The sequence below is a fragment of the Coregonus lavaretus genome (assembly GCF_964263955.1).
Source record: "Coregonus lavaretus genome assembly, chromosome: 18".
Taxonomy (NCBI): domain Eukaryota; kingdom Metazoa; phylum Chordata; class Actinopteri; order Salmoniformes; family Salmonidae; genus Coregonus; species Coregonus lavaretus.
The window spans coordinates 26,047,309-26,066,318 of record NC_140005.1 but is presented as its reverse complement, the minus strand read 5'-3'; the positions used below and the strand labels follow the sequence as shown (position 1 = coordinate 26,066,318).

The 19,010-nt window shown below is 46.8% G+C and overlaps 1 protein-coding gene across 1 annotated transcript in view; it reads right to left on the bottom strand.

Annotated features, from left to right (window-relative positions):
- Positions 1-14,820, bottom strand: part of syne2b (spectrin repeat containing, nuclear envelope 2b) — a gene marked incomplete at its 5' end in the record, with an annotated part of 125,587 nt that extends 110,767 nt beyond the window's left edge. Inside the window, 23 exons of the mRNA XM_084181888.1 lie at positions 42-1,952; positions 2,055-2,213; positions 2,489-2,665; positions 2,883-2,984; positions 3,111-3,248; positions 3,365-3,529; positions 3,701-3,900; positions 4,088-4,184; positions 4,303-4,471; positions 4,563-4,675; positions 4,781-4,945; positions 5,211-5,348; positions 5,571-5,684; positions 6,092-6,169; positions 7,212-7,301; positions 7,650-7,750; positions 8,137-8,336; positions 8,574-8,776; positions 8,931-9,023; positions 9,122-9,199; positions 9,533-9,628; positions 10,336-10,397; positions 14,736-14,820. Coding sequence (XP_084038014.1) covers positions 42-1,952; positions 2,055-2,213; positions 2,489-2,665; positions 2,883-2,984; positions 3,111-3,248; positions 3,365-3,529; positions 3,701-3,900; positions 4,088-4,184; positions 4,303-4,471; positions 4,563-4,675; positions 4,781-4,945; positions 5,211-5,348; positions 5,571-5,684; positions 6,092-6,169; positions 7,212-7,301; positions 7,650-7,750; positions 8,137-8,336; positions 8,574-8,776; positions 8,931-9,023; positions 9,122-9,199; positions 9,533-9,628; positions 10,336-10,397; positions 14,736-14,820 — 4,734 coding nt within the window. The remainder of the gene's footprint in view (positions 1-41; positions 1,953-2,054; positions 2,214-2,488; positions 2,666-2,882; positions 2,985-3,110; positions 3,249-3,364; positions 3,530-3,700; positions 3,901-4,087; positions 4,185-4,302; positions 4,472-4,562; positions 4,676-4,780; positions 4,946-5,210; positions 5,349-5,570; positions 5,685-6,091; positions 6,170-7,211; positions 7,302-7,649; positions 7,751-8,136; positions 8,337-8,573; positions 8,777-8,930; positions 9,024-9,121; positions 9,200-9,532; positions 9,629-10,335; positions 10,398-14,735) is intronic.
- Positions 14,821-19,010: the final 4,190 nt, after the last annotated feature.

Below are 19,010 nucleotides of genomic sequence, written 5' to 3'. Positions count from 1 at the left end.
TGGACTTGAGGATGAGGCTGGGCCTGGGGGTGAGGCTGGACTTGAGGATGAGGCTGGGCATGGGGGTGAGACTGAACTTGAGGGTGAGGCTGAGCCTGGGGATGAGGCTGGACTTGAGGATGAGCCTGGGCCTGGGGGTGAGGCTGGACTTGAATATGAGGCTGGGCCTGGGGGTGAGTCTGGACTTGAGGATGAGGCTGGGCCTGGGGGTGAGGCTGAACTTGAGGGTGAGCCTGAGCCTGAGCCTGGGGATGAGGCTGGACTTGAGAATGAGACTGGGCCTGGGGGTGAGGCTGGACATGAGGGTGAGGCTGGGCCTGGGGGTGAGGCTGAACTTGAGGGTGAGGATGGACATGAGGGTGAGGCTGGGCCTGGGGGTGAGGCTGGACTTGAGGATGAGACTGGGCCTGGAGTTGCGGCTGAGCCTGGGGGTGAGGCTGGGCCTGTGGATGCATATGGACCTGACGGTGCGTCTCAGTGAGTGTTTGAGGCGGCCTGACTGGGGACCATGCTTGGGGATGTGGTTGAGCCTGAGCTTGAGGCTGTGGATGCATCTGTTGCTGAACCTGTGGCTGAACCTGTGGCTGGGGTTTCTGGACCTGTGGCTGAGTATTCTGGACCTGTGGCTGGGGTTTCTCGACCTGCTGTGGCTGTTCCTTTATCTGAGATTGACCTTGAGTCATCCAGGATTGAGACATGGCCTGCATCTGTGATTGTGAGTAGGACATAGGTTGAGATTGACCATAGGTCATGGGTTGTGGTTGGGCTTGGGTTATGGGCTGGGGTTGAGTGTGAGTCATGGTTTGGGATGGAGCATGGGTAATAGTCTTGGGTTGCTGTTTGGTTTGGGCCGTTGGTTTAGGTTGAGTGTGGCTCTTGGTCTTGGCTTGGGGTTGGGTCAGAGACTGGGCAGGAGGCTGGCCATAAAGATATGCCTTGGGGACTTGCTGTGGCCCTGATTTGGGTAGAGCCTGAGCACTAGCCATGGCCTGTGGTTGAGAAGGCATCATAGTCCTGGCTTGTGCTTGAGGCTGGGGCATGGGTGTTCCTGCAGGCTGTGGAACTACCTGGACAGGGACTTGAGACATGATTGGTTTCTCTGGCTGTGGTTGAGCCTGTATTTGACTAGAAGCCTGGGCTGGAGCTTGGGATGGAGCCTGGGCTGAAGCCTGATCCTGATCCTTGTCCTTCCTCTGGAGCCAGGGTCGGTTCTTCATGGCCTGAGGTTGCTTCTTCCTGCTCTGCATCTCTTCCTTGGTTAGAGGCTGCTTCTGTGTCTTTTCCGGTTGCTGAGATAGAGCCTGTTTCTGGGCCTGTGCTGGTTGTTGGGCCTGTTTCTGGCTTTGAACCTGCTGCTGAGCAGATATCTGTTGTTGAGATAGCACCTGTTGTTGTAATAGTACTTGTTGCTGAGATAGTACTTGTTGCTGAGAGAGTACTTGTTGCTGAGAGAGTACTTGTTGCTGAGTTGGACGCTGTTGTTGAAATGGTGGCTGTTGCTGCACTAGTGGTTGTTTCTGGGTTAGGGGTGGAGAGTGTTTTTTGCTCTGGGCAGCAACCTGTGGCTGAGCCTGTGGCTCTGGAGGTGACTGTGCTCGGTCCTTTGACTGGGTCACAGCTTGTGCATAGGAATAAAGGAGCTGAGGACTTGGACTTGCCTCCTTCTCTCTGTATTCCTGGACTATAATCTGTGGTATTGGTGGGTGTTGGGCCTGGGCTTGTGGCTGAGGGGTAGGCTGGGACTGGGGCTGTGGTTTCACATCAGGCTGAGATGCTAATTGATCAAAGGCCTGAGTTACATGCACGGCAAGAGAGAGTGATTGAGGCTGTTCGGGTTGAGCTTCAGTCCACTCTTCAGGCTGGATGAAGATCTTGGGTGGGGGCTGGTCTTCTGTGGGGCTTCGGCTTCTGTCTCTTCTGGCTCCCAGAGAGCTCAGCATCCCAACCGCCTCCTGTAAATAAATCAAAGTTATAGCTTTATCAACCACAATTTCTATCAATGTCAATAAAGGAAAAAGGAAAGTGATAAGAGATAAGAGAGAGGGACTACTGGCCTGTGACTGAGCCACGGCAGCTCTGACTTTGTCCTGCATGGCGGAGACAAGGAGGTACTGGAGGGGAGAGTTCTTCTGTCCTGTCATCACCATCACCTGCAGGTCCTGCTCCTCTGTCACCACCTGACCCTCCAGCTGCAGCCCACGAGAGATCAGCACCTGGAGAAAACAGCAAACACGATGAGCAATTGTAAATTACAAAAGTAAATGACAATATTCATAAACGAGGTAATACTCTGATCTTCACCCAGCACATAACTATCAATGCTTGTCTAGCACCTGTGTTGAACATGCTTACTTACCTTGCTTCTACATTCCTAACCAGGCTAGCTAACTCTTCTAGTAAAGCTACTGCTGTTTACCTTATTCCTTTGGCACTTTATGATGTTTTCCTTAGTCTAGTATATTTCTATTGGTCCCTGTCTAAGTCTTACCCTGGCGCGGGAGTCCTGTCCCCGTGGAGCCCTGTGTTCTCCTGCCTTCAGGATCTGGTAGAGGTCCCGGGCCTCTGTCTCCCAGTGCAGCAGCTCTGCCAGGCGGCCATCCAGACCAGACACACTGTGCTGCAGCTCCACACACACCTGCTCAGCCTCAACCAGCGTCTGCATCACCTACAGACACACACACACACACAGAGAGAAACAAACAGCGTACACATTCAGTATCCACTCATCTGGTTAACCGCAAACAAAAATCTCACGTAATTTGGTCAGATGTAGTCTGTCCACGAGATATTAAGAACCCACAGACCAGACACAGGACCGTAGGCATAAGAAAAGGTTAATTTCATATTTAAAGTAAATATATGAAGGAAGTCATCATCCTCACCTCAGGTAAAGCCAGCTTGAGTTTCTGTAGAGTCTCAGCTGAGCATTCTGTGGAGGGGGAGAGGGCATCCATATCCACTTCCTTTATCTTCCTCATCATGAACTGAACAAGGTCAAAATATACAGCACCATTGAAATGCATTTTTTTGTGAAAGAAAAATATACAAAAGGATCAGTTATAGTTATAAAACTCTGAGACCATTGTAAAAATGTTGTAATAACAGTGTACCTGTAGTTTCTTTGTGTAGGTCCTCAGGGGCCCAGACATGGCCTCCACAGGTTCCTTCAGGATCTGGGTAGCCTCTCTGAAGAGGGCCTGGAGGTCTTGGGGTCTGGCTGTGGCTCCGCTGGGCACAGCTACAACAGCCTTGGGGAAAAATAACAGCTTTTATTGAACTGCACATCATTTTCACAGAAATTGATCAAGCGAGCATAACAACATTGCATTCTCATTTTGTAATGGAAGTGTTATCTCTGACTTACAAATTGTGTTATCTTGACAAAGTCCGCCCAATGCAGGTTGAGCTTGCAGAGGTCATCTGCCAGAGCTCGGCTGGTCATGGGGTCAGTCAGCTGGACCAGGAAGTTCCCCACCTCATTCAGATGGGCCTGGCGGGAACTCCACTCTGACATACTCTCAGATGTTACCTAAGCAACACACAAATCTCATAATCAATATTGAAATATAATCATTTTGAACACTTTGTTCTTCAGGATCACATGTGGGGAAGTGATGGCAATAGGTTTGTTAAGAGCAGGCATGGTATACCCCTGCATTGTGGACAAGGTTGCAGGTTAGTGGAGGGTTTCTGTCTGTACCTCTGGCCTCTGTGCGAGGGCGTGGGAGGCTGAGCCCTGCTCCAGCCAGGCCTGCAGGGAGCTGTAACAGTCACAGTAGGAGTCCCAGGCAGACAGCACGCGGCCCATAGTGCTCTTCACCGTAGACACTCCCTCCAGAGCCACAGCACCCTCCTCTTCCATCTCCTTCACTTGGCACATTATGTATTTGGCGTCTGCAGCTGGGGGAACAGCCAGGAAAACCGCTCTTAGATCAACCAATCAATTAACCATCAATAAATACATTTTCTAAGAAAGACTGGTACACACAGTTCTGTCTTTGGCAATGTATTTTGGATCAGAACGCATTGAGTCAGAACACATTACCTCACATTACCACACACACACACACAAACACAGTCCTCTTACCTAGGGCAGATTTGCTAGTATATTTGCTGGCAACAAGCTTCAATTTAAGGAGAGTCCCCTCCAGCAAGGATGGTAGGTCCTGTTTATCCACTAACTCCTGTGAGAAAACAAATGTAGAGATTAGTCAATGACTTATAACTCATACTATTGTGAATCCAGTCTGCCTCTTGTCTGCAGAAAGTCGTCAAACCCTGTCATTAAACTGGATCACTTACATGACAGTCCTGCAGCAGCACACGCACAGCCTCCTGGGATATGTAGGGTCTCTTCCAGACACGGAGCTTGCTGTTGATCTGGCCCAGCAGGTCCAGCACTGTGTGCCGATGCTCCTGGTACTCCAGTTTGATCCCATGGTACTTGGCAGTGACTCTTACACTGGTGAACCTGAGGAGGAGGTAGAGAGAGGTGGGTTGTTGAAGGCTCTCTCTGACGTTCACGCTACAGTCATGGGCAAAACAGGGAGACAAGTGCACACCTTCTCTTCATCTCTTCCAGTTTGTCAGTAGGCACCAGAATGGCTCCATATTCATCCATATTCTGGAACTTCTGAAAGGACTTAAGTTGTTGGGGCATCTCGTCCAGGGATCTCTATAAAAAAATATACAGTCATTTTGATTTAAAGGCCTGATGTTACAGGTTGGTTAAGAGGCAATTAACTTTTTTTAGTGATGCATGTTGATTGTGAGATATTACCTTGAGCAGCTCCAGTTTCTCCCTGGCCTCCTCGGCGGCGCGGGCGTGGTCCTGAGGGTCCCCCTCCTCCTCTGCCAGCGCCCCCTCAGTCCTAAGCAGCCAGCGGCCCACCATGTCCAGGGGAGCAGGCAGACTCAGGTCCAGCTCTGTCTTATACTCACGCAGCTGGGTGGGAACAATCACATAGAAATGTAACCAAGCAAACACATGAAAAAAACAAACCCAGACACACACACAAAACAATATATTTTTGTATACTGTAAAAGCATAAATAGATGATTACTGCAAAACCACATCAACACGGTATATCATGCTTTATCCGTATACCATGATAAATATAGTATATCACAGTATCATGTTTATATAGTATATATGACATCATGTGATTTGACTTAGTGTGTAAGATAACCAGTGTGAGGAGTGAGCAGACCTTCTCGGCGAGGGTGTCCCAGGCCCCCCTGAGGTTCCTCTGTTCCTCACTCAGCTGGGGGGTGCGCTTCATGGCTGTCAGGAGAGGCATCACGGGGCGACGCTGCTCATTAAAGGACACCACAAAGGTCTGGAACACCTGGGAGACACACAAACACATAGACACACACACACAGACATGTGCACACAAACAGGAAAAGCTCTCAGATAGTGCTGTGAGGTTAACACTATTTAAGTATCAGACTTGAATGGAATGCAAATGTATCCCCCTAAACTATATAAAAGATACAGTCCTTCACTCCAAATAAACCTGGCATAACTCTACGTGCCATTTTCAATCCATCTAGCACCATCCACATACATGGTATCTCTCTGCATAGCTCTCGCCTTCTGTGGAGTCCCATCCTTCCAGTAACTCCTGATAGGCCTGCACCAGCCAGCAGGTCACTTCCTGGGCCTTCTGATTGGTTGTGGTCTTGAGTCACAGCAAAAAGACAAATGAGTTATCAGACAAATTATGGCCCAAAATAAAGCACTAACCCTGACCATAACCTAACGTTAAACTTTCAAAACACCCTTTCCACTATACGTAGCCTGAAGATTACATTCCAAAGAACCTCTTCACATGGGAAGTGAAGTATTAGTGGGTAAGGTGGAGTAAGGTGGAGCTCAACTCTAGTATGTAAAGTTCTCCCGCATGAGTTGATGATTCTAAGATATATCTTCCTTTTAAGATGTGTCCAAATGAACAGCAGTCTGTGAAACAGGCAGGGGTGAAATCAAGCAGCTGATTTTCGATCGTTGTTTAGATAGTTATGGGAGAGGGAAGCCTTGAGGGAAGCCTTGGGACCAGGCAGAGGAGAGAAGATGAACAGGGTTTACCGCAGTAGCAGCAGCTCTGGAGGGTTCAGGTTCTTGACAAGAAGTTGATCTGATAAGTAGGGGTTGGAGCAGGTGAGCCTGACCAGAAAATTGACAGACATGACAGTGAATGGGGGCTAGGTACTTCAGGCTTCAGGGAAGATCCTAGATAACATTACAAACTCTAATGCACTCGTTTCCAATCCTCTTATATCTCAGTTTCTCTTTATGAAAAGGATGCCTCAAAACGAACCCCTCTAAAAAATAAATAGGGCACAACATGGGGAATTGGGCTTCAAGGGATCTGAAAGTTCACCACATGTGCATGGTCTCTCAGATTACTTCTGAACTATCCTATACATCCAGATCACTAGAACTATGCAGGAATCCAGCTTTGGTTAAAGCTGAACCTCCAACCTCAGGCAGTGCTGAAACACAGCAGGAAACATGAGCTGAACAGTGGGCCTGGTATGACTGATCTGGCAAGAGTTCCCTGGGACATGACATGCGATACCCTGGTCTCAGTGGAAATAATTACTGCCACCCTGATTTTTAAGGTGGGGAATATCAACACACCCTCCTGTGGCTCAGGGCTGGCACCAACCAAACAGGGAAAACAGGGTGAACTGGTTGTAAAACAACCTAATCTCTCCTCTGACTTTAATCACTCTGACATTTAGAGGTAATCTTGGCTTTGAGCGATTCAATGGTTTTCAAAAGGAAGACAGTATTCTTTACATCTCAGTTGGTATGCCTGGAATATGTGTCATGTGTTTGTTTGTACTGCAGGTATGTTGTCATTGTGGACAGCATTATGTTTGATTGATATATTATATTGTGTAATGTATAGGGTATCCGTTGGTGGTGGTAAAGTATAGTTGTACAGTTGTCCTGGGGTACTACAAATCAGAGGCCGCTTACATCTAAAAAATATAGTACAAGAGACATTATTTCTGTTTCAAAACATAGTTACTGAGAAAACTGCTTTATAAATCATTTTTAAACTTCAAACCAAAGTAGAACTCTGTAGCAGTGGGTGAGGTGCTGATTGGGAATCAGATTGATTTCATGATGTAACATGTTGCTCTGAGTGCGAGAGGTGAAATAAACAGAGCTGTAGGCAAAGTCAGGGATAGGCTACCTGGCGCAGAGGTGAGGCAGCGATGGCAGGAGTGAAGTGAGTGGGCAGGTTGACAGGAGAGAGGCTTTTAGGAGAAGTCATATAGTACATCTGAATAGATACAATGGAGAGTGAAGAATAGAAAAGGTGAGGTAAAAGAAATAGAATAAAAGTGAGAAGAATTTAGATTATACTGAAGAGTCACAATAAGGAGCCACAGTACACAACGAACCTGAGGAAAGCCAAAACAAAAGTGGAGAAGATAGTACATGCTTCTACATCTGCATTGCTTGCTGTTTGGGGTTTTAGGCTGAGTTTCTGTATAAGCACTTTGTGACATCTGCTGATGTAAAAATGGCTTTATAAATACATTTGATTTGATTAGCTAGGAGTGTGACCAAAAATAATTTTAAATAAAACGCAATTAAAAGAGAGTGAGTAGATGACAGTGGTACAAACCTGCATGTCCTCCTCTGTCACAGGCATGTCTCTGGAGTACTGGAGGAACTGGGACACGTAGGTCATGATGGACTTCTCATCTGGGTCTCTCACATCAACATCTGCACCAAGAAAAGTTCCTTGAGAAATTCACACTTTTGTCCAAAGCAACTGACACAAACAATATACATTTGGATGCACTAAAGTGACTTTCTAAAGCCCTGTTTATACCTGGTGCATACATGGAGGCACCATCTAATCTGGTCACAATGTGGACACAGTGGACGGATAAGAGACACATTTCAATACAATGTGTAGACTTGACAAACCTTGATAAGATAGTGATTGGATTATATTGATCAGATCATGAAACTCACATGTTAGCAAGGTAGTGTAAACGGGGCTTAAAAGGCACAACAACAGAGTGCATATCTGATTTAACCAGGGAACTGAGCTAGACATCAGATGTCATCCCTCCCCCTAGGTTAAGTGAACACCACCCACGCACCATCAGGCTCCAGTAGTCTGGGGATGCGCAGCTCGTGCTCGGCGGTGCGGAAGGCCTCCTCCAGGTTCTGACGGTTAGTTCTGGTTCTGGCCTTGGACAGGTCCACCAGGTCAGGTCTCAGGGCATACAGGATGGCCAGGAAGATCACACCGCTCCGCCAACTGGCCTTGAAGTCCTTCACATTCAGAGTACAGCCAGCCCTATGGAGTGCGCCACATCATATAATAATGGCAATAATGGCAACAGACAGAACACCCTTTCATCAGTGGATTTCAATGTGTGTGATATTGTGTAGAGAGGCATGAGGTCTCATCAAGAACCAAAACAACAACAACATCTTGAGATGAATTTGGACAGTGAATATGAGAGGTGTGAGGGCTTAAACGGGAGGGGTGAGGGTCTGAGGATGGAGGGCCTAAAAAGGGAGGGGGGCTCACTTGTGGCACTGTTCCCTGACCCAGAGGAGCAGGGCTTTCTTGGCAGAGACACGGAAACGCTGGTGTAGAGGGGAGCCCCTGGGGGGCACGGGGCTGTTGCTAGTAGAGCGGGCCGACAAGGTGGAGCGAGAGTCCAGGCTGGCCAGTGACTCCAGAGAGGACTGACGAGAGCTGAACGACAGGCTGCTGGCCAGCTCCTCAATCTGCAGGGAGAGAAGTTTAATAAAGTAGCCCAGGAGGGAACAATAGACGAACTACAACAACAATGTATTACCGTGGACATGTAGCTACAGCATACATTTTCTCATAAAAGCCAGTGTCTAAGAGTGATTACAGCTAATTATGACTGAGACTCACGTGATACTGCATAATGATTGTCCAGATCAAGCCCAGGATAATGGATGGTTTACCGTCAATGATGTCGGGAATGTTAATGTTGACCAGTTTGATCTGCGTGAGAAGGACAGCTTAACATTACCAGCGTTTCAATACAAATGGCTTTGCAACTCACATGAGCTTGGACCCAAAGCATGAAAACGGTCTCTTACCGATTTCTTCTTCAAGAAGGACAGGGCTGTTTCAATGTTGCTCCTGTGCTGAAAGATGCCTCTGCCTCTCTCCCGACTCTACAAGAGCCAACAACAGATATCAGAGCATAGACAAAGGAAAGGGGCACAACAGATGGCAGAGGGCCAAATAGACCTACAATGAAATGAGGGAGAGGAGAGGAAAAAATAGAAAATAAGTTATTGAGAGGAAAGGATTGATGCTGATGTACAGGGTTAAGAGAAAGGAAGGAGAAGGGAGAAATACAGTCACAGAAAAAGAGGGGGAGACACTACAGCAGGTGTTCCTTGTCTATTTAGGACTAGCCTTCTAAGAGTTCACTTGAGATGAGCTTGTAATGTATATACAGTAGAGTGTGTTAGAGTTGATCTGAGACAGAGAGAGAGACTTACCATCCGCTGGCCACTCATCACCTCCAGCAGGTCCAGCAGCTTGGACCCGTCCCGGAAGTCATTGAACAGGTCCAACACCATGCACGGGGGAATCCTCTGAGACAAGACCACAGAACAGCTGCTGTTAGTCTCTTTCATAAGGCATAGTGACTATTACAGTCAATACACTTAAACCACTTGTCAACTGTGTTCTCACTCTAATCATTACATTCACTTAGGCTTAAGAGCGTGCACGGCATATGAGTAATATCTTGGGACATAAAACAGCTAGGTAAGGATGATTCTCATGGTGTGTGTATTAACTTAGAAAGCAGAATACATTTCATGACTTTCCACTGGACTTAAAACTCTACTGCAAACTGCCACTAGAAGATTAGCAATTAGCTCAAACAACCCACAGAGGTGTGGGTCCAAGTCAAACCACAGCTGAGGCTCCACAACTCTGACTCAGCCCAGTGTTGGTCAGACTCCACGGGGTGAGAGGGCTGGGGGGGGGGGGGGGGGACTTCTGTTGCTGTCTGTCTGTGTGTGTGCTCTAAACCCCACTCCAAGGGGCTATATTTACATGATTCCCCTCTGCTCCTCTCCACCCTGCCCCTCCCCCAGCCCTCCCCTGTCACATGCACAACTGACCTCTCCCATGAGCAGGAGAGCAACACAACCCTTCTCTCCAGGTGGATGAGTGAGTGAGTGAGTGAGTGAGTGAGTGAGTGAGTGAGTGAGTGAGTGAGTGAGTGAGTGAGTGAGTGAGTGAGTGAGTGAGTGAGTGAGTTGAAGACATACAGTATTTCAGATAGTGTTACCTTTGAGAGCTGAGCATTGATCCAGTTGGTGAAGGTTCTCTTCTGAATTTGCTCTTGCTCCACTGTGAAAGGGAGGGGCAAAATAAATATGAGAAGATTGTATCGTAGTTTACATAAATAAACACTCAAGAGTACATATGTGATGTATACAAATTCTGAAATATAGCAGCAATATGTTTTCTTTAATATATAAGCCTTCAGTAACAGTAAGGCTCAAGGTGCTGCCAGAGGGATCGTACGTTTTTAAATACACCACAGTCATGGTCACATGTCTAACATGCTGCTGAACACACCCAATAACTTCCCTCAAACCCATTTACAGAGTTATAGACTTCCAGCTTTACCGGCAGAGGCCCACTCACCATTATACATCTCTACAAAGTCCATCAGGTCCATGACTGAGTGAAGCATCCCAACATTAGTCCATTATCCCCAAGTACACTTTCTGAAATCTCTCAAGCTTCTCACTAACACCTCAAACAACACTTCCTCTGTGACAGATCTTTTATACCTTCAACTGTCTTCAAAATATGTCCTTGATATCAGAACTGTTGATCTGATACTTGCTCTTTCTAGCCCACTTGCTTTAGGCCCTCTGTATTCTTGTGCACCACTAGCTACTCCATGGTAAGCCCCTGTCCAAGTCATCCCAGTCTTCTCTACTGAGCTCTGTGATAAAAGGACAGAGACTGATAGACCCATTAAGCTGTTTTACAGAAGGCCAGTCTTGGCTCCAGTCGGTGTCTAATGTTAATCATAAGGACCTGCTCCAAGTGTGTGACTCAGGTCTATTCCTGTTTCTGGAAGGATGTGGACTGTGGTGTGAGGGGATGACAGAGCCTCGCCTTGTAGGTGACTGTTACTGATTACTGCCGAAGTGTGGTGGTCTCTCAGGTGCTTATAGCTGCCAAAGCATCACCCAATTGGGTGCTACACATTCAGTGGTGGATGTTCCAGCCTACCTACAGAGGAGGAGTAAGCCTTGCTGTGAACTTCAGAGACAGGTGCCTGATGAAAAGCTCCGGGCCTGCCTGTCTGACTGATGTTTCTCCCTCCCTGGCTGTACAATCAAAGTCACTTCCACTCAAACTACTCCTTTTCTGAACTGCATCATCATCTACATTTTACATTTTAGTCATTTAGCAGACACTATTATCCAGAGTGACTTACAGGAGCAATTAGGGTTAAGTGCCTTGCTCAAGGGCACATTGACAGATCCCCCCCCCCCCCACCTAGTCGGCATAGGGATTCGAACCAGCGACCTTTCGGTTACTGGCCCAAAGTTATTAACCGCTAGGCTACCTGCTGTGGAAGACCATCTCCCATCAACTGCCAGCTCCCTGAATTCATTTTTGTTTGTTTTTTAAAGCGACTTTGAAATACTGTATGAAAAGCACTAAAACAAATACATCTATTATTATCATTATTATTATTATTATTATTATTATTAAAATAGACATGGTCGATTTTAAGCTTTTCAAACATATTCTAACAGTTACAAATATAGGTGGATGCCTTCCATTAATGCTGAGGAAGTTGAAACCACAGCCCTTTTGAGCAAAGTTGTTTTCAACCTGCTCAACATAGACACACAATTAAGGTACAGTAGCTGGGGTGTATTCATTATTTGCAGACTGTTGCAAAACGTTTTGCAACAGAAACAGTTTACCGTTTACTCTATGAACCAAACAGAAGCAAACAGAGCAAATGGAACCAAACGGGGCGGGACCTACCTGAATTTGTCCAATAGAAACTCTTGTTTTGGAGTAAACAGTTTCCGTTGCAAAACGTTTTGCAACAGACTAAACATTTTGCAACGGAATTCGACTAATGAATACACCCATGTACTCTTGGCTCTAAGCCACCTGACACTGCTCCAGGTTTTGATGTTTCTAATAAGGTATTTGAGATTTTTTTTTTAAGATGTTGGAGAACAGTTGCAGAGGCACAGCTAGTGCTGTAGAAGTATTTATATAGATGCAGCAGCAGTAGCTCGAGAAGTAATCATATCAACATATCAACAGGGCTTTGTCTGCTGTCAGTTTATAAAAACATATTAGTTATATGTTTTGAAGAAATTACATTTTTATTTTAAACTGTAATTGGGCCGTCATAAAGTGATTGATATTTCACATACAATCGCAACAAAGGGAGAAAGAGACCTGATCTGGCCTGAGAACCAGTCTCATCTGACAAGGTCAGGCACGTGGTCAAATGAACAGCTGACAAAGCATTATGTTTAAGTATGACAGTTGTAACAAGTAGCCTAACATATTCCGTTTTCCAAGACATTATTTGCGCTTTGCTCAAGAAAAGTTCAACCCCCAGAAATCACAGATTTCAGAAATGTAACAGCCATACAAACTAATGTCAATGTACTCACTCATGATGTGAACATCAGTGCTGCGTCAGACAAGAAAAAAGTGAATATTTAATAAAAGTTCTGTAAGCTAAACCTCTTCTTTCTGCTGCTGTATGAGCATGGTTTGCATATACAAGATACCAGCCTCTGTCTGAGATGTGCTGTATTCTTTATGAGCAACAAGCAGCATCTATGGGACCCAATGGGAAATGTATCATTGGAACGCGAAGTTCGTTGGTGAGTGAATCCTGTATAACCAGCAGTCACCCACCCAGCCTGTTGTGCTGCGCCTCCAGGGGAGGCAGGTGAATGGTCTCAGCTCAGCTCAGCTCCACCCATCCAAATGGTAAGGCGTGATGGATTTGGGCCTGCCTGCCCAAACAAAACCTGGTTCTCAAGCCGTCCTGCAAGTGCCATCACAAAAGAGAAGAGTCCATCCCGTAGAGACAAAGAGGGGTGCTGCGTTACCTACTTTAGATCATTAATGATTTTATCTATCTGATGATACAATGTCCATTATGTGTATCCCTAGATATCCCTAGACATGGGACAGTCTGTGATGAAAGCTGTTGTTGCCTTCAGACTGAGAGCGGGAGAGCTTAGCAAACAGTGGAGAAACTCTGCTAACTCAACTAGTCGCTCACATTCAAAGGAGGGGAAGTGCTTCATGGTCAACTGCCACTGTACATGTGTATGTATAACAAAACGTTAAAAGATTTAAGAGTAAGATCCCATCAAACTGCAGCCGTATGTAAATAGTGTTAATCCATCAGGACTCTCCTTGTCCCTCAAAGTGCCACGGGGAGGGGAAACGGAAAACATTAAAGTCTGCATATTTTCCCAGCTTGGATTTCTATTACTTTCTAGTAACTTTCCTGTGTAATCCTGTTCTTGTTAGTCTAGGTCTAGGAATTTACCACGGCCTAATGATAAATGTGTGAGAATATCAGTGAGTTCACATGTGAACTATATTTAGCTGCATTCTTGTATCGTTACGACTCCAAATATGCAAAGAAAAACAGACTTTCAGACCATTATTTTACAAGCTGACTTGTCAGTGGGCAATCAGCATACAAGCCTTGAATAAATAGATCCAGAAACAGTTGTTTCTAAATAAGGTTAACAGTCATGGGTCTAAAATAGTGCAGCTGATGGCCTCTCAATAATGGCACTCAACAGAGAGAGAGAGAGAGAGAGAGAGAGAGAGAGAGAGAAGGGAAAACGGGCATGAGGACATAGGCAAGGCAGATATTCAGAGAGAGGCAGTGTCATATTTATCCCCCTAGGAAGAATACCTGTATACAGAGAGTGCCAAAGTACAAGACGAGAAGCCTCTGTGCCATGCCCAAGGTCAACTCTCGATTACCCTCTCCTCTGCCAATGAAAACGTATAGCTAACCAACAAACGCTCTCTACTAGCAATCAAATAGAGAAAACCTCTTACAGGAAAAGAGCACAGCTCATATATATACAGTAATTCAAACCATAAAGTGAATAATCTCTGCTATTGTATGTAAAACTGTGAGAAGCCTTGGAGACAGTGACTTCATAGGCATGCCACATGACATTTCACGACCCACTATTGAATTCCACCCACTTGATCCCCTTTGGATGACTGTTTAACATATGACTCATATCTCATTGGGTTTACATTTCAACAGTAAACACAACATGTCCCAAAGTGACTACTTTGAGCCAAAACAGGACCGAACAGGCACAAGTTATCACTGGAGTGAGAGAAGTTCATTTGATTGTGAAATTTCCCCTGAGTGTAAGAAAATCCTTATTATTATTAATAATATTAGGTTGCCTCAGAAACTAAAACAAGTTAGCTCAAATATTAAGACATTAATAACTAGATTGTTTTCTCCTCATGTACAATATGTCCACAGAGCTGCTTTCCAACACCACATCAACTTTATTGTTTAAACACTGAAAGAAACACAGAGAGTCAAGGGGAAAGAGTAGAAAGGCAAAAAGAGGGACAGAGAATCAGGGAGAAAGAGCGAAAGAGGAAGGCACACAGAGAGCCACTGACCCTGCAGAAGCATGTGGACATTGTCAATGTCCAGGGGGATGTATCCCCTCTCCACCGGTGCATCTCTGTCTCCTGGCGACGCCATGCTTCCTGAAGGGGGGGCTCATCCACGTACCCACAACAGCATGGCACCTTTCTGGAGACAAACAGAAACAAACATGACACACAGATACGTCAATCTCCTGTTTGAAACACATGCGGTATAGGACCATATTTACATGTTACATTTGGCACACACTGAATTACACTGACATAACACTGACATAACACTGACATAACACTGACATAAGGAGTGTAGAGAATGTTTCTTGCTTCTGTTATGTTTATTGTTTATGAGTGACACCTTTAATTTGATACAATACCCTTTACAAAAGAACAGTCATTGAGATGCACACATACTCTGAAATCCACTTAATAGTAGCAATAGCAGACCGATCCATGTATTCACACTTAAAGCCTGTAAATCACAGTCACCTTTTTCCTCATTCACCCAGTTATACCTCGTTATGACTGTTGCAACCCTACCACTCACCAGATGAAGACAGAAATCACAACATGGAGAACACCAAGACACTGCATAATCCAACATTTTGTCAAACATGTATTTTAATTTTTTAGGGGGTAGATCAGCTTTAATATTTGCAGATAGATTGTAGATTACATCAATGTACTGTATAACATTCTATTGGCTGCAAGAATTTTGCATAAACATTTTAATTGAAAAATGTTACGTTTTGAATCCGGCGTCGTTTTGCGTATCAGTTCATAAACCATGTGCCATGGAATCGATACATCAAAAATCTCTTCTCATCTATTTTACAATCTACAGTGGGGAAAAAAAGTATTTAGTCAGCCACCAATTGTGCAAGTTCTCCCACTTAAAAAGATGAGAGAGGCCTGTAATTTTCATCATAGGTACACGTCAACTATGACAGACAAATTGAGATTTTTTTTCTCCAGAAAATCACATTGTATGATTTTTAATGAATTTATTTGCAAATTATGGTGGAAAATAAGTATTTGGTCACCTACAAACAAGCAAGATTTCTGGCTCTCACAGACCTGTAACTTCTTCTTTAAGAGGCTCCTCTGTCCTCCACTCGTTACCTGTATTAATGGCACCTGTTTGAACTTGTTATCAGTATAAAAGACACCTGTCCACAACCTCAAACAGTCACACTCCAAACTCCACTATGGCCAAGACCAAAGAGCTGTCAAAGGACACCAGAAACAAAATTGTAGACCTGCACCAGGCTGGGAAGACTGCATCTGCAATAGGTAAGCAGCTTGGTTTGAAGAAATCAACTGTGGGAGCAATTATTAGGAAATGGAAGACATACAAGACCACTGATAATCTCCCTCGATCTGGGGCTCCACGCAAGATCTCACCCCGTGGGGTCAAAATGATCACAAGAACGGTGAGCAAAAATCCCAGAACCACACGGGGGGACCTAGTGAATGACCTGCAGAGAGCTGGGACCAAAGTAACAAAGCCTACCATCAGTAACACACTACGCCGCCAGGGACTCAAATCCTGCAGTGTCAGACGTGTCCCCCTGCTTAAGCCAGTACATGTCCAGGCCCGTCTGAAGAGTGCATTTGGATGATCCAGAAGAGGATTGGGAGAATGTCATATGGTCAGATGAAACCAAAATAGAACTTTTTGGTAAAAACTCAACTCGTCGTGTTTGGAGGACAAAGAATGCTGAGTTGCATCCAAAGAACACCATACCTACTGTGAAGCATGGGGGTGGAAACATCATGCTTTGGGGCTGTTTTTCTGCAAAGGGAACAGGATGACTGATCCGTGTAAAGGAAAGAATGAATGGGGACATGTATAGTGAGATTTTGAGTGAAAACCTCCTTCCATCAGCAAGGGCATTGAAGATGAAACGTGGCTGGGTCTTTCAGCATGACAATGATCCCAAACACATCGCCCGGGCAACGAAGGAGTGGCTTCCTAAGAAGCATTTCAAGGTCCTGGAGTGGCCTAGGCAGTCTCCAGATCTCAACCCCATAGAAAATCTTTGGAGGGAGTTGAAAGTCTGTGTTGCCCAGCGACAGCCCCAAAACATCACTGCTCTAGAGGAGATCTGCATGAAGGAATGGGCCAAAATACCAGCAACAGTGTGTGAAAACCTTGTGAATGTCAGTAGCTGAGTGTAGATGTGGTGAGGAAATCAAGCGCAGGAAACACGGGCGTACGTCAACAGACTTTAGTGAACAAAAGGCAGCACCAAACAGGCGAACAGCCAACCCAACCGGGAGGCAAAATACAAAATACGCACAACACACACAGTGCGTAAAATGAAGAACGCGCACACAGTGCGGACTCTCTGAAAAACAACACACGAGAGTAAATACAACAAGAGCAACAGCTTGACAAATATACAATACCACATAACACCTGCCCCCACACACGAAAACTAAATAGGCAACCAAATCAAACACTAACAAGGGACAGGTGTACAAACAGACAAAACCAAACAAACATGAAACATCGAACGGTGGCAGCTAGTACTCCGGGGACGACGACCGCCGAAGCCTGCCCGAACAAGGAGGAGGAGCAGCCTCGGCCGAAACCGTGACAGTACCCCCCCCCCCCCCTTGACGCGCGGCTCCAGCCGTGCGCCGATCCCGGCCTCGGGGACGACCAGGACGACGCGGAGCAGGGCGCGTAGGATGACCCCGATGGAACTCGGTCAGCAGGGACAGGTCTAATATGTCCCTCCTCGGCACCCAGCACCGCTCCTCCGGGCCGTACCCCTCCCACTCCACGAGATATTGGAGACCCCCCATCCGGCGTCTCGAATCAAGGATGGACCTCACAGTGTACGCCGGAGCCCCCTCGATGTCCAACGGGGGCGGAGGAGTCTCTTCTATCTCATAGTCCTGGAGTGGACCAGCTACCACCGGCCTGAGGAGAGACACATGGAACGAGGGGTTAATATTCCTGTAATCAATAGGCAGTTCTAACCTGTAACACACCTCGTTCAACCTCCTCAGGACTTTGAATGGCCCCACAAACCGCCGACCCAGCTTCCGGCAGGGCAGGCGGAGGGGCAGGTTTCTGGTCGAGAGCCAGACTCGATCTCCAGGTGCGTACACAGGCCCCTCACTGCGGTGGAGATCGGCGCTCGTCTTATGCCGACGGATGGCCCGCTGCAGATGAACGTGGGCAGCGTTCCATGTCTCCTCCGAGCGCCGCACCCACTCATCCACCGCAGGGGCCTCGATCTGGCTCTCGTGCCAAGGTGCCAGAACCGGCTGGTACCCTAACACACACTGGAAAGGGGTTAGTTGGGTGGAGGAGTGGCGGAGAGAGTTCTGTGCCATCTCGGCCCACGGAACGTATCTCGCCCACTCCTCCGGCCGGCCCTGGCAATAAGACCTCAGAAACCTACCCACATCCTGGTTGACACGTTCAACCTGCCCATTACTCTCCGGGTGGTAACCCGAGGTAAGGCTCACCGAAACCCCCAACCGTTCCATAAACGCTCTCCACACTCTGGAGGTGAACTGGGGGCCTCGATCAGACACTATATCCTCGGGTACCCCGTAATGCCGGAAGACGTGAGTAAACAGAGCCTCAGCGGTCTGTAGGGCAGTAGGGAGACCCGGCATGGGAAGGAGACGACAGGCCTTCGAGAACCGATCCACAACGACCAGGATGGTAGTATTCCCCTGTGAGGGGGGAAGGTCTGTAACAAAATCCACCGAGAGGTGGGACCAGGGTCGTTGTGGAACGGGCAGGGGTTGTAGCTTACCCCTGGGCAAATGTCTGGGCGCCTTACACTGGGCACACACCGAACAGGAGGAGACATAAACCCTCACATCCCTGGCTAACGTTGGCCACCAGTACTTAGTGCTAAGGCAGTGAACTGTCCGGCCGATACCTGGATGTCCAGAGGAGGGGGACGTATGAGCCCAATAAATGAGGCGATCGCGTACCTCGAGCGGAACGTACGTCCGACCCACTGAACACTGTGGAGGACTTGGGTCGGTGCGTAACGCCCGCTCGATCTCTGCATCGACCTCCCATACCACCGGTGCAACCAGACAAGACTTTGGTAGTATGGGAGTCGGCTCAACGGACCTCTCCTCCGTGTCATACCGCCGAGACAGGGCATCTGCCTTCCCGTTCTGGGACCCAGGGATGTAAGTGATTTTAAACACAAACCGGGCTAGAAACATAGTCCAGCGGGCCTGGCGAGGATTCAGTCTCCTAGCTGCCCGGATGTATTCCAGGTTACGGTGGTCAGTCAAAATGAGGAA